The sequence below is a fragment of the Athene noctua genome, chromosome 2, assembly GCF_965140245.1.
Source record: "Athene noctua chromosome 2, bAthNoc1.hap1.1, whole genome shotgun sequence".
In the NCBI taxonomy this organism is placed as follows: domain Eukaryota; kingdom Metazoa; phylum Chordata; class Aves; order Strigiformes; family Strigidae; genus Athene; species Athene noctua.
The window spans coordinates 735,494-749,969 of NC_134038.1; the positions used below are offsets into that span (position 1 = coordinate 735,494).

The window sequence follows — 14,476 nt, forward strand, 5'->3', positions numbered from 1 at the left end:
ACGTCAAGGGAGGTCAAGGGCAGGGGCAGGCCGGGCCGGAGCCCCACTCACCGCCTGCAGGAGGGTGTCGGCCTGGTTGAGCTGCTCCTCGCAGAGCCCCGACTCCATCTGCAGTTTGGTGACGATGCGCTGCAGCCGCTCCAGCCTGCGGGGACACGGCGGGGACGCTGCCACGGGGCCCCCATCCTGCCCGCGGACCGGGCCCTGAGCCACGGGGCCCCCATCCTGTCCCTGCACAGCACCAAGCCCGCCCTGAGCAGCCCAGATGTTATCCAGGCAAGGCACAAATCCTGCCCCACGGGGCACAGGACAGACCCTGTCCCTGCATAGGATGGATCCAGCCCCACACAGTCCTGGTCCTGACCCTGCACAGCACCGATCCCGCCCCACGCAAGGCACAAATCCTGCCCCGTGTGCCACAGGACAGCTCCAGCCCCTGCGCAGGACGGCCCCGTCCCCGCGCCAGCCCAGCTCCTGCCCGTTCTGGCACCGATCCCGCCCCGCCCTGCGCAGGATGGATCCGCCCCGGCCCTGCACACGCAGCGGGGACCCGGGGCCAGTCCCAGCGCCCTGCGCTCCCGGATCCCGGCCCTGCCCGCGCCAGGAGCCTCGTCCCGATTCTCATCCCCGCCCCACTCCTCCCGCTCCTCATCCCCCTCCCGCTCCTCATCCTCCTCCCGCTCCTCATCCTCCTCCCGCTCCTCATCCCCATCCCGCTCCTCATCCTCCTCCCGCTCCTCATCCTCCTCCCGCTCCTCATCCTCCTCCCGCTCCTCATCCTCCTCCCGCTCCTCATCCCCATCCCGCTCCTCATCCCCATCCCGCTCCTCATCCCCATCCCGCTCCTCATCCTCCTCCCGCTCCTCATCCTCCTCCTGCTCCTCATCCCCATCTCACTCCCGCTCTCCCATCCCGCTCCTTCTCCAGCCCCCCCTGCCCTCTCCTGCCTGCGCTGCCAGCCCTGAGCCGAGCCGGGCCGTGCTGGTGGCCGCGCTGGCTGGTGGCCGGTGGCCGCGCTGGCTGGTGGCCGGTGGCCGCGCTGGCTTCCCGGCAGCCGGCAGTGACTCACGCGGTTCCATTGCTGACGGGGGGAGGGGGGGGGGCCGGGACACCCCACCCCGGCCCATCCCTGCGGTTTGGCCGCCCGCAGCGGGGAGCGGGTGCCAGCCCAGCTCCGCCCCAACCCGCGGTGTCCGTGTCCCCCCCCGCGTCCCCCCCGCCCCGGCCCCAGCACTCGCCTCTCGAACTCGGCGCGCAGCAGCTTCTCCCGCTCCAGCACGGCCACGTGCAGCTTCCCCCATTCCTTCTCCACGTCCAGGGGGTGGTACCCGGGGGGCACCTTCAGCTGCCCCGACTGCACCGCGCCCTGCGCCCCCCCGCCCCGCGTCAGGCCGCCGGCACCGAGACCCCCGAGAGCCGGCGGGGACGGGGCAGGGGGGCAGCCCCGGCTGCCACGGCTCAGCCGCTCCAGAGGGACACGGCAGGAGCACCGAGGGATGCTGGGGACCCCCAGACCCCCGGGATGCCCAAGACAACCCAGACCCCTGGCAGCCCCAGCCCCTGGGATTCCAGCCCCTGGGACCCCCAGTCCCCCAGAACCCCCAAGCTCTCAGGATCCCCAGGCCCCAGGGATCCCCAACTCCCTGGGACCCCCAGGACACCCCAGTTCCCAGGATCCCAGACTCCAGGACCTCAGCCCCTCGGGACCCCCCCCGGGACCCCCGTCCCCCTGGAGCTGCCACTCACCTCCAGGGACTGGAAAATGGCCTTGGAGCGGTTCTTGTCGGCCTCCTTGGCCGGCAGCTCCGTCTCCTTGAACTTCAAGAACTGGCGCCAGAGGATCTGCCAAGGAGTTGGGAGGGCTAAGGGGGGGGGCAGCGCGGACCCCCGGGGTGCCACAACCCCCCCACCCTGCTGTGGGCACGGGCTGGGACCCCCCCTGCCTGCCTGCACCAGCGCTGCCTGCACACGGGCTGGGAGGGGGGGGACAGCTCAGGCAATCCCCGCACCCTACCCCCCAATTTTCCATGCGTGCAAGGCTGGCAGGGGGGGGCCGGGGGGGGAAGGAAGGGGCCGGGCGGGGAGCTGGTGTTTTGGCGTTTGCCACCGGTGACTCACACGGAGCCTGGAAAGAGTGAGTCAGAGCGGCCCCCCCGCCTGGGGCACCCCGGCACCGCGGCTGGCACCTCCCTGTTGGCACCAGCACCGGGGCTGACCCCCCCCACAGCCCCCCCCACTCCGGGGACCCATCCGGGGCTCAGGGCCAGGCAGGGTCTCCCCGTCCTTCGCCGCGGAGCACCGGGGCCGGCGTGAACCCGCGCTGGGGCGACTCGCCGCGGCACCAACCAGCCCCTGGCCGGGCCACCGGCCAGCTGGGCCCCGGCCAAGCACCCGTCCCGCCTCACCGGGGCCTTTCATCCCCCGCCAGCGCCGCGGCCCCGTGCCCCCCCTCACCTCGATCTCCTCGTAGCTGGCGGGGAAGCGGCGCTCCTCGAAGAGGACGGTGTGCTGCCGGATCCACTGCAGCAGCACCGTCACCACCTCGTAGTACTCCTGCCAGCGCAGCTGCAGCTCCTGCGGGGGCCGGGGGGGGGGAAAGAAACGCGTGAGGACGAGCCCCTGGCACGGGGAGGGGAGGTGGCCGCCCCCCCGGCCCCCCCCCCGCAACTCACGTTGGCCTTGACGCCGTCCTGCACCTCGGGCACGCGCGGCATGGCGTCGTAGAGCGACGAGACGTAGGTGATGATGGATTTCTCGTCCGGCTGCGGCACGTCCACGTCTGCGTAGAGGGAGGGGGGTGGGTTGGGGGGGGTCTGCGGGGTGTCCCCCCTCCACTCCCAGCCCCGGGACACAGTCCCCCGGCAGCCCCGTGAGTACCTTCGGGGTCCAGCAGACGCGTCACGCCCAGGTCCCGCTCGGCCACGGTGAAGGCCTGGTCCAGGTTCTCCAGGTTGCTCTGACGATAAACCCGGTTCATGTCGATCAGCATCGGCCTGCGGCGGGGGGGGACACACGGCTCAGGCGGGGGGGCCTCTCGGGGGACCCCCAGCACCCAGCAAGCGTCGGCGCCGGTTGTTCGGAGAAACCCCGGGGACGGCAGCTCCGTCCCCCACAGGCGCTGCCGGCGCCGCCCCCACCTCTGCCCGACGCCCCGTCTCCAGCAAACCCCCCCGGCCCCCCCCGCCGCTGCCTACAGCTCCCGCAGGCGCAGGCTGCGCTCGACGGAGTAAAAGGAGCCGCTGAGGCCGGGGGCGGCCGCACACGCCGCGACGTCCTCGCAGACCATCACCACCCCGTCCCGCGGCCGCGCCATGGCGAGAGCGCGGGGGGAGCTCCTGCCGCGGCGGGGCCCGGGTGCCGAGTGCGGCGCGGCTGCGGGCGCCTCTCCCACCCCCCCGCCCCGCCCGGGCGCGTCTGCACGTCCTCGCGCTCCCCAAAAAAACGAGACCCGCGGGGACCTGCCCGCCCGCGCCCCGGCACGCCGCGGTGGGCACGGCGCCCACCGCCTCAGGGAAGGGGGGGTCTGCGCCCGCCTGCCCGCGCAGGCAGCGGGTCGGGAGGACGGGGGGGTGGGGGGGGGAAGCGTGGGAAGGCGGCGGCTCCTCGTGCCGTCCCGGCGCTGCCGGCACAGGCCGATGCGCCGGGACTTGCCGGGAGCACGTGTCTGCGGCGTCGGCGGCGAGCACGTGCCTGACCCGCGCGCGCCATCGCCCTGCGCCGCCGGGGGCCGAGTCCTGCCGGCACGGGCCGGGCACCGCGGGGCCGGGGGCGCCGGGAGAGGGCGGGGGGAGCCCCGACCCGGCCTCGCTGCACCTACTTGTGCCGGTGGATGATGGCGTTGAAGAGCCGCCCGTCCCGCCAGCTGGTGGTGAAGTTGTCGCAGCGCAGGCCCTGGTAATCCTCCACCATCCGCTGCGACCAGAGCAGCAGCTTCTCCTTGGCCGTCATGTCCTCGGACTGCCCCGTCACCTGGATGTCCGAAATCTGCCGAGACAGGGGGGTCACGCTCCCGCCGCAGCCCAACCAAAGCGGCACCAGGAGAGCCCCGCGGAACCCGCAGCTCCCGGCCCCCCCGCGGCCCGCCGGGGCTCGGTGCCCACCTGGAAGTGGAGGATGATGGTCCAGATGAGCCCCAGCGTCAGCTTGGGGTTCCCGTCGGCGATGTCATCGTTGCGGATGTTGACCAGTTTCACCTGCGAGGGGGAGGCAGGCGGCGGCTGCAGGGAGGGCACGGGGCGCACGGGGGGACGGGGGGGGTCCCACCACGCCGGCAGCGCCGCGACACCCCCCCAAGCCTCACCTGGCGATGCTTCAGGTAGTTGAGGGCGATCTGCACGTTCTGCAGCTTGTGGAAGCGCATCCGGCCCTTCTCGCGGGGCTGCGGGGACAGCGGGGGGGCGTCAGCCACCGGCACCCCCACCGCGCCACGGCCCCGCCACCACCCCGGCACCACCGCGCCGCGTCCCTGTCCCCCCTCCCGCCCCGCCGCACATGCCGATGCCACACGCCCTCGCACTTTGCCCCCACCGGGGAGGGGCGGTTTCCCGCCAAACCGGCCCCGGCAGGGCCAGGCAGCACCGCGGCCACCGGCCGCCGCGCCAAAGGAAGCCAAGCGCCAGGCGTGGGGCGAGAGCTGCACCCCCGCTCCCCGCGGCGCCCGTCCCGGGGGGGCCGGCACCCCCAGGGCCGCCCCGCTGAGCACCATCCCCTGCCCCGGCGGCAGCAGCTGCCCGTGCAGGCAGGACAGGCAAGAGGAGCGCAGGCACCGGACGCCCCGTTGCCGCAGGGAGCTTGTGCCCCCACCCTGGCACCGCACGTGGCCACCGCGGCCACCACCGCCGCCGGCCAAGGTGCCACCGCGCCTCGGTCCCGGCACCGCCGGCGCAGGAGGGAGCGGGCAGGAAACGCGCTGCCCGTCCGGCGGGGCCGCGGCAGGAAGCGCTGCCGGGCCGGACAATGGCGAGCGCGGCCGCCACGGCCCTGCCCCTGCCCCTGCCGCGCCGCTCCCCCGGCCCCCGCGCGCTCTGCTTACACCCCGCGGCAGCGACCGGGTGCCGGGCAACCCCCCAAAGCAGGAACTTGCCCACCCCTTCGGAGCCCCGGCTGGGGTCCCCCCTGCCCCGGGCAAGCTCCTGCCTGGACAGACCCCCCGGCCCTGCGGCTGCTGGAAGAGCCAGGGACCCCCTGAGCCCCCCCTGTGCCGCTCAGACACAGCGGCAAGAGGAAAACACGAGAGGGCTGGGTGCCCTGTGGCCACCAGTGGCCCTGGGGAGCTGGAGTTGGGGGTCCGGGTGCCATCTCTTGCCCAGCTCCAGTCCCACGGCACCGCTGCGGGTGCCACCACGCTCCTATCTCGCCGCTGCAGGCGAGGCCCGGCCCAGGGAAACCCGCCCCGGCCGCCGGAGCGCCCCGGGGTGCCGCCGCGCCTCCCCCCGCCCTCGGGCACACGGCGGCGACGGCTTCTCCTCCGCGCCGAGGCGGGACGGTGCGGCCATGCGGGAGCAAAGGGCAGAGCCACACTCACCAACCGCAAGGTCCGGATCACGTCGCGCTCCCTCGGCTGCCCCGGCCGGAGCAGCGCCGGGAGGGCAGGAAGGAGGCAAAGGCCGGCGGGGGGACGGTCAGGGCAGAGCCGCCGGCGGGAGCCCAGCGCAGAGAAGCAGAGAGAGTTCACCAAAGCAAAGAGACGTCGGGGCGTTAGAGCCGCGGGGGGACGGGGGGGGCGGGGGGGCGGCCGCGCCGGCGGGGCTCGGGGGCGCGCCAGCACGGTGCCGAGCGGCTCTCCGGGACGGGACCGAAGCCAGAGGGGAGGGGGAGAGAGGCCGAGCAGGAGAAGAAAGGTGGGAGGCGGGAAGCAGAGGGGGGGGCGGCCGCAGCCGGAGGGTCCCGGCGCGCGGGGTGGCGGCGGTGGCGGCGGCAGGGGGGGCACCTACCAGCGTGTCCCCCGACAGCACCTCCAGCAGCGAGATGAGGTTGTGGCCATCCCGCAGGTCCTCGTAGAGATCGTTGACGTGACGCTGCGCCTGTGGGGAGGGTGACGGCGTGACGGGGGGGCCGGCAGGGGGGCGCGGATGAGCCCTGCAGAGCCCCCCACCACCACACACAACACACACCCCGGGGTGGCAGCCCAGTGACCCCCCCGCAGCGTGCAGCGGGTGCTCACACTTGTCCCCAAGCACAGGCCGGTGTCCCCAACCCCGTGTCACACCCCCCCCAGCGCACACCAGCAGCTCCCCACTGCGCCCGGGCCGGCTCCGGCATCACGCGGGGACCGTGTTGGTGGTCACGGGGGGGTTCAGACCCGCTGCCCGTGACATTGGTGGCCACAGGGGGGGTCAGACCTGCTGCCCACGACATTGGTGGCCACGGGGGGCGATGGGTCAGACCTGCTGCCCACCATATTGGTGGTCCCAGGGGCTCAGACCTGCCGCCCACAACATTGGTGGCCATGGGGGGGGGTCGGACCCACTGCCCAGGGCCCATCCCTGGTGCGGGGAGGGGGAGGCGTGAGAAGAGAAAAAAGCGGTGTGGGGGGCAGCCAGAGAGGGAGAGACCTACCTCTGCTCGCCAGTGCTGCGCGGGGAGAGGCAGAGAGAAGAGAGAGGTTAGGAGAGGAGGCGGCGGAGGGGAGACGGCCCCGGCGCGGGCAGGGGGTGTCCGGGAGCCACCCCGGGCGCGATGGCGCGGGGACGGGCGCCCGGCGGGCGTGCGGGGACACGTCGGGGCGCGGGGGCCGGGGAGACGTCTCGGCGCGTGCCAGGCGCTGACGTGGGGCTGCGCCCGCCGCGCCGACAGGCACCGGCACGCCGGCGGGGCTCGGGGAGGGATGGGGGGTACGGCCCCCCCGCTCAGGGCAGGCAGGAAGGGCGCGGGCACCGCGGTGCCAAAGGAAGCCCGGCGGTGCCGGGGTAGGGGGGCGCGGGCAGGGAGCCCGGGCGGCATCAATGCCCACGAAAGGTCCCCGTGTGCCCGCGGGCAGAGCACTGTCCCCTCCCCGAGCGCTTCCCGGCACAGGCCTGGCCCCGCGCCCGGCACGGCCACGGGCCAGCACAACCCCCGGCAGGCGGGCAGGCAGGGGGGCAGCTCCTGCCTGCACCGGCCACCGCGCTGCCGCCGTGCCGGGAGAGCCTGTGCCGGCACAGCGGGGACGGGCCGGCGGCCGCAGTGGCGGGGCTCTTCCCGTACCTTGATGAGGTGTTTGTTGACCCATTTTGTGAAGGTTTTTTTCTGGACACGGTCTCGTTCATCTGCAAGAGAAATACGGGGGGGGGGGTGTGAGTGGGGGGGTCCCGGGCGGGCTGGGGGGTGCTGCCGGTGCAGGAGGAAGCGATGAGCCAACGGTGCCGCAGTGAGTCACGGGGCGCGCGAGGGGAAGGAAACGGGTAACGCGGCCCCTGCCGCCAGCCACGGCTGGGGGGGGCTGCCCGGCCCAGCCCTGAGCCCCCCAAACCCCGGCGATGAGCCCGCGGGGGGTTTGTCCCAGCACTGACGCTGCTCCCGGGGGGGGCTGGGGCACCCCAGGGACCCCCCATCCCTGTCCTGGGGTGACAGCACCAACGGTTCTCTGCAGACAGAGCCCCAGGGCTGCCTGCGCTGTGGGCAGGGCCGCGGGCAGGGCACGGGCAGGGCGTCCCCCCCGGGCAGGGTGTCCCCCGTGGGCAGGCAGGGCCGCGGGCAGGGCCGCGGGCAGGGTGTCCCCCACACGCACCTGCAGGCAGGGCCGCGGGGCCTGTGACTCACGGGCACTCCCTGCCCGCTGCTGCCCTGTCATTAGGCGACGGGTGACGCACCCCGGCCCCACCCCACACCCTGAACCCCCCCCCACATCCCCGCTAACGAGCGCCCGCTCCCCAGCACCCATCCCCGCTCCCCACAGAGGCGGGGGGGGGCAGCTCACCCTCCTCGCCCCCAGGACGGTGCTGAGGAAGGTTTGGTGGCAGCTGGGGACACCCCGGGCATAGGCGGGGGGGTCGACGCCACCTCACGGTCACCCCACCCCAACACCCCCCCCAGACCCACACAGAGGCTCCTGCTGGGACCTGCTGGGATCTGCCCATGGGGTCGGGGCCTGACACTGCCCGGGGGGGGACACCGGGCACCCCCGGCGGGGGGGACACCGGGCAGTGGCATGGCAGGAGGAAGCGCAGGGCATGGCAGGGATGGGTGCTCCGAGGGGGGAGCGGTCCCAGCAGGACCCTGCGCCCCAAAAGCCTGTGACACCCCGGGGGGGCCCCGGCCAGGAGCACCCAGGGACGGGCAGGACGGGCAGGGACGGGCAGGACGGGCGTGCAGGAAGCACCCGCCATGGGCAGGGCAGGCAGCGGCTGCGCCTGGCACCGACACGGCGGCGATGGGGATGGGCACCAGTGTGGGGCAGGAGGACCCCGATGTGGGGGGGCTGCCCCATAGCGCACCCAGGGACCCCGATGTGGGGGGGCTGCCCTGTAACCCACCCAGGGACACCGCCCCGGTGTGGGGTGCAGGGTCCATCCCCTCCCCACGCTGCGGGACGCGGCCCACGCCGACGCGGTGCCGGGACCCCCCAGAGGAGCAGCTGCCGCCCCCCCATCCCCGTGTCCCCCCCCGCTGCCCCCCGGTACCTTTCCTGCCCTCGGAGGCCCTCAGCACGGCCAGGTACAGGTTGTCCTCCGAGCCCGTGCGCTGGCCCCCGGCCAGAGCCTCCTCCGGGCTGCGCAGCCGCTGCCGGGACATGGTGGCCACTGTGGCCACCGCCCGCGCTGAGCACCGACACAGCTCGACTCGCCTCCCGCTCTGCTACTGAGGTGCAGGGCGGCCCCAGGGAGGAGACTGGGGGTTCCCCCCCCCCTCCTCTCTCTCCCTCCCCAGCTCGGGCAGGATCCTGCCCACAGGAAACCTCTCTGCGCGGATTAACCGTTTCCTGCCCGCGCCCCAGAGCCGCCCCGGGGGCTGCTGGGATGGGGCAGGGACCCCCCGGACACACCCGGGGGGGGGACCCCAACCCCCCCGCCACACCCCCTGGGGCCGCGGGACCCCCAAATTTCCAAGCGCGGGGGGGTCTGGGGCCCCCACACCCAAACGCTGCAGGACCCCTGGTCCCACAGGCTGGGGCCGCGGGACCCCCAGATTTCCAAGCCCGGGGGGGTTCGGGACCCCCAGATTTCCAAACCGGGGGGGGGGATTTGGGGCCCCTAGCCCCACACCCCAAAGCCACAGGACCTCTGGTCTCACCCCTCAGGGCTGCGGGACCCCCAGATTTCCAAGCCCGGGAGGCTCAGGACCCCCAAGTCCACAGGCTCAGGACCCCCCCGTCCCTACGCTCAGGGGCTGCGCCCCCCCGGGACCTGAGACCCCAGCTGGGGCCCCCGAGACCCCCCCAGACCCTGTCCCCTGGGGCCCTGGCACCACTCAGCTGCCAAAGCCGGGGTCCTCAGGACCCCCCCAGCCCCACGTCCCCCCCTGCTCCCCACACCCTGGGGGCTCAGGGCCCCCCGATTCGCAAGCCCAGGTCCCACACTCGGGGTGGGGGGGGCTCAGAGCCCCAGTGCCCCTCCCGGGGGTTCCGGTTCCCAGGCCCTGGGCTGGGGCGGGGACTGAGTCTCCCCCCGGGACCCCCCCCGAGCGGGAAGGCGCCGTTCCCCACGCCCACGCCGGCTCGGGGAGCCCCGCCAGGGCCCCCCCGGCCCAGCGGCGACGCATTCCGGGCGCTTCTGTGCCGCCTCTGGCGCAGCCAGGCCCACGCTCCCCGCCAGCGGCTGCGGGGGGGGCGGCGGGGGCACCCCACGGCTCACGGGATGCTCACACGGGATGGGGGCACCGGCGGGATCCCCCTCCCCAGGGATGCACCACGGAGCGGCCGCGTGGCTGTCGAGCACGTGTCGCCGTCACCGGTGCCACCGGCAGCCTCGGGGACCCCCCCGGGACTGGGCAGGACCCAGCCTGGCCGCGTGTCCCTCCCTGGGGAGCCCGGTTCTGGGGACCCCCGAGCTGGGGGGTGGCGCAGGGTGGGAGCCCATGGCTGCTCTCGGGGACCTCGGGGTGGCACAGGGGACCTCGAGGTGGCACAGGGATCGCAGGGTGGCACAGGGGACCTTGAGATGCCACAGGGGATCTTGGGGTGGCATGGTGGACCTCAAGGTGGTACAGGGGACCTTGGGGTGCCACAGAGGATCTTGGGGTGTCATGAGGACCTCAGGGTGACACAGGGATCTTGGGGTACCACAGGGGACCTCGAGGTGCCACAAGGATCTCAAGGTGGCAAAGGCAACCTTGGGGTGGCATGGGGGACCTCAAGGTAACACAGGGAATCTTGGGGTGCCATGAGGATCTCAAGGTGCTTAAAGGAACCTCGAGGTGCCATAGGGGACCTTGGGGTGCCATGAGGATCTCAGGGTGGCACAGGGGACCTCAAGGTGCCACGGAGCCAGCCACCCTGCCCGTGGCACCCCGCTCACCCTCACCAGGGCGCAGGCAGGAGGGAAAAGCGCAGCCGCGGGCGCCGCGAGCGTGGCAGGGCCCGGCCCAGCACCAGCACCCAGGTCCCGCGCGCGCCGCGCCGGTGCCAGCACCCGCCCGACCCCGGCCCAGAGTCCGAGGGCCGCGGGGCCGCCGCCTCGTCCCGCCGTGACTCACGGCACAACCGCGCGCCCTGCCCGGGGCCGGCGCAGGCAGCGTGGTGCTGCCGGCTCGCTGCCCGCTGGGGCAGGGCCAGGGCGCCCGCCGAGGAATGAGGGCGGCGACGGGCTCCACACGCACATTTTTCCGCCGGCAGCGGCACATCTGGCAGGCGGAGAACATCTGGCGGAGCCGCGGCGGGAGCAGCGTCACGGGGCAGCGACCGAGCGGAGCTGCCAGGACGGCGGCGGCACCGGTGGCACCCGACGCGGCCGGGGCTGGCGCCGCGCATGGGGACCGGCGGCGGCGGAAGGTTCTGGCACAGCCCCCCCGGCACGGGCAGGGCTCCCGGCGCAGGCAGCTGCCAGCCCGGCTGGGCCGGCTGGGCCAGGAGCCGCCTCTCAGGCCCCGGCCCCGCGGGCGCCGACGCAGCCAGGCCCGGCCCAGCCGCCCCCCCTTCCCCCCGGCATCGCCCCCGCGGCACCGGGACAGCGAGCGGCACCCGGGAACCCCCCGGGGGGGGGTGAGACCCAGACGAGCCCCCCCGCACCCAGCGCCTGGGGGACAGCGACGCGTCCCCCCGCGCCCCAGCCGGAGGGACCCGGCTGCCCCCGGGGGCGGGGGGCGAGATGGGACCCCCCCAGCCTGAGCCACGAGGCTGCGGCGTCACCCTGAGGTGTGTGGGGGCAGCTCAGCCCAACCCGGCCCAGCCCAGCTCACTCCAGCTCAGCTGGGCCCAGCTCGGCTCAGCCCAATCCCCCTCAGCCCAGCTCAGCCCATCCTGGCTAGGCTCAACACAGGCCAACCCAGCCCAACCCAGCTGGGCTCAACACAGCCCAGCTCAGCCCAACCCAGCTGGGCTCAACACAGCCCAGCTCAGCCCAACCCAGCTGGGCTCAACACAGCCCAGCTCAGCCCAACCCAGCTGGGCTCAACACAGCCCAGCTCAGCCCAACCCAGCTGGGCTCAACACAGCCCAGCTCAGCCCAACCCAGCTGGGCTCAACACAGCCCAGCTCAGCCCAACCCAGCTGGGCTCAACACAGCCCAGCTCAGCCCAACCCAGCTGGGCTCAACACAGCCCAGCTCAGCTCAGCCCAGCACAGCTCCACTCAGCCCATCCTGGCTAGGCTCAACGCAGGCCAACCCAGCTCAACTCAGCCCAACCCGGCTGGGCTCAACACAGTCCAGCTCGGCTCAGCCCAACCCGGCTGGGCTCAACACAGTCCAGCTCAGCTCAACTCAGCTCTGCTCTGCCCAACCCAGCTCCGCACAGCTCAGCCCAGATCAGCCCAGCTCTGCCCAGCTCAGCTCAGTCCAACCCGGCTAGGTTCAACACAGTTCAACTCAGCTCACTCCAGCTCAGCTAGGCTCAGCTCAACTCAACCCAGCTTGGCTCAACACAGTCTAGCTCAGCTCAGCCCAACCGGGCTCAGCTCGGCCCGGCCCAGCCCAGCTCAGCTCAAACCAACCCGGCCCGACTCGACTCGGCTCAGCCCAGCCCAGCCCGGCTCAGCTTAGCTGGGCCCGGCTCCCGGGGGCGGGGCTCTGGGGCAGACCCCGCCCCTTCGCCCCCCCCGCCCCGTCCCGGGGCTCCGGCCCGTTCCGGGGTCCCCGTCGCCCCGCAGCCGCCCCCCGCCCCCCCCCGGGAGCTCCACCGGACCCCCCCCGACACCCCCTCCCCCCCGGCCCCTCCCCCCGCTCCCGGTTCCCTCCCGCCGCCCTCCCGGGCCCCGCTGCCCCCCCCGCTGCCCCCGCCCCCCCAGCTCCCCCCGCCGCCGCCGCCGCCCCCCCGCCGCCGGTACCGGCGCAGCAGAGCCGGTCGCTCAGGTACCGCCGCCGCTCGGGCCCGGAGCCGCCCCCGAGCCCCCCCAGGCCGGGGCTCCCCGACATCGCCCGACGGCGCCGCCACGGACACGGGGCCCGAGGCCGCCCCGCCCCCCCGCGGCCCCGCCCCCTGCGGCCCCGCCCTCGGACACGCAGGTCCCGGCCCCCCCTCAGGGCCCCCCCAAAACCCAGGGACCCCCCCAAAACCCAGGGCCCCCCCCCGCCCCGGACACAGGGACACCCCCCCCTTTCCCTGTGCTGGGGACCCTACGCGCCCCCCCCCCCCCCCGCACCCAGACACCCCAAATCCCGCCCCCCCGGCTCCCAGCCCCCCCTCCTCCGGTGCATCCCTAATCCTGCGCCCCCCCGCACCCCAAATCCCGCTCACCCCGTGCCCCCCTGCGCCCCGACACCCCCCACCAGCCCCCCCCTTCCCACCGCCGAAGGGGCCCCCCCCCGCACCCCACTCCTCTGCCCCCCCCCTCCCCTAAACCGCAGCCACGGGGCACCCCAACACCTCCAGCACCCACAGCCCGGGGGGTGGGGAGGGGGGGGCACCGCGGGGGCCCCCAGACCCGGTCACGCGTGGCCACCTGCCTCCTGGCCCCCGGCCACCGCAGCAGCAGCCGCAGAGCTCCAGGGGCATCGCCCCGGCACGGCTGGGCCGGGCTTTGCTGGGCCGGGCTTTGCTGAGCCGGGCTTTGCTGGGCCGGGCTTTGCTGAGCCGGGCTTTGCTGGGCCGGGCTTTGCTGAGCCGAGCCCGGCTGAGCCTGGCGGAGCCGAACCGAGCCGTGCCGAGCCTGGCCGCGCTGTGCCGGGCTGTGGCCGGTGACTCAGCCAGCCCCCGGCCTCTGCCAGGCCCAGCTCTTCCTGCTCCCGCTCCCGCGCAGGGCTGGAGCCCCCCCGGGATCCCCCCCCGGATCCCACCCCCGGGATCCTCCGCCGGGATTCGCCGCCGGAGCAGCCGCCGTGGGCCGAGCGGAGCCGCGCGGGGGCTCGGGCCACCGGCCACCGGCCACCGGCCACCGGCGACCGGCCACGGCGCAAAGACGCGGCCCCTGCGCGCTGGGCGGGGGGGGAGAAACGGAGCCTGGACCCCCCCGGGGAGCTGATGGGGGGTAGGGGGGGCTGGGGGGTGTCTCACGACACAAGCGGCGTGGGGGCTGGGCACGCCGGCGGCACCGTCCCACGGCGCGTCCACGGCCACGTCTGCGCCCCCGAGATAAGGACACGGGGGGGCCGGGGGGGGACACACGATTAACGGGACGCGCTTCCCTCGGGCTGCGCGAGCCACGGCCCCACCACCCCCGGGCGGCCCGGGGGGGCCCCGAATCCAGCGGGAAAGCTGGAGGCTGCGGAGTTGTGTGTGTGTGTGTGTGTGAGAGTGTGTGTGTGTGTCTGTGTGTGTGTCTGTGTCATGTGTGTGTGTGTGTGTGTGTCTGTGTCACGTGTGTGTGTGTGTGTGTGTGTCTGTGTCATGTGTCTGTGTGTGTGTGTGTGTGTCATGTGTGTGTGTGTGTGTGTGTCTGTGTCATGTGTCTGTGTGTGTGTGTGTGTCTGTGTCATGTGTGTGTGTGTGTGTGTGTCTGTGTCATGTGTCTGTGTGTGTGTGTGTGTCTGTGTCACGTGTGTGTGTGTGTGTGTGTCTGTGTCATGTGTGTGTGTTGTGTGTGTGTGTGTGTGTCTGTGTCATGTGTCTGTGTGTGTGTGTGTGTCTGTGTCATGTGTGTGTGTGTGTGTGTCTGTGTCATGTGTCTGTGTGTGTGTGTGTGTGTGTGTGTCTGTGTGTGTCTGTGTCATGTGTCTCTGTGTGTGTGTGTGTGTGTGTCTGTGTGTGTCTGTGTGTGTGTGTGTGTGAGAGTGTGTGTGTGTGTCTGTGTCATGTGTCTGTGTGTGTGTGTGTGTGCATGTGTGAGAGTGTGTGTGTGTGTGTCTGTGTCTGTGTCTGTGTGTGTCTGTGTCATGTGTCTCTGTGTGTGTGTGTGTGTGCGTGTGTGAGAGTGTGTGTGTGTGTGTCTGTGTCCCTGTGTCATGTGTCTCTGTGTGTGTGTGTGTGT

At 73.4% G+C, this 14,476-nt stretch overlaps 1 protein-coding gene across 15 annotated transcripts in view; it reads right to left on the minus strand.

Moving 5' to 3' along the window:
* LOC141957208 (plectin-like) overlaps positions 1 to 14,476 on the minus strand; it is a 50,758-nt gene that overhangs the window by 21,935 nt on the left and 14,347 nt on the right. For 5 of the 15 annotated variants that reach the window (XM_074898256.1, XM_074898262.1, XM_074898265.1 and 2 more), the window contains 13 exons: positions 7,186 to 7,247; positions 6,559 to 6,573; positions 5,934 to 6,023; positions 5,525 to 5,560; positions 4,301 to 4,378; positions 4,101 to 4,193; positions 3,818 to 3,984; positions 2,878 to 2,993; positions 2,673 to 2,779; positions 2,455 to 2,574; positions 1,747 to 1,842; positions 1,239 to 1,366; positions 52 to 145 (listed from right to left, as the gene is read on the minus strand). In XM_074898256.1, coding sequence (XP_074754357.1) covers positions 52 to 145; positions 1,239 to 1,366; positions 1,747 to 1,842; positions 2,455 to 2,574; positions 2,673 to 2,779; positions 2,878 to 2,993; positions 3,818 to 3,984; positions 4,101 to 4,193; positions 4,301 to 4,378; positions 5,525 to 5,560; positions 5,934 to 6,023; positions 6,559 to 6,573; positions 7,186 to 7,247 — 1,202 coding nt within the window. Of the gene's footprint in view, positions 1 to 51; positions 146 to 1,238; positions 1,367 to 1,746; positions 1,843 to 2,454; positions 2,575 to 2,672; positions 2,780 to 2,877; positions 2,994 to 3,817; positions 3,985 to 4,100; positions 4,194 to 4,300; positions 4,379 to 5,524; positions 5,561 to 5,933; positions 6,024 to 6,558; positions 6,574 to 7,185; positions 7,299 to 8,600; positions 8,713 to 9,053; positions 9,085 to 12,397; positions 12,508 to 14,476 lie in introns of those variants that run through there. The other 10 variants (XM_074898270.1, XM_074898261.1, XM_074898269.1 and 7 more) reach the window with 6 other exon arrangements.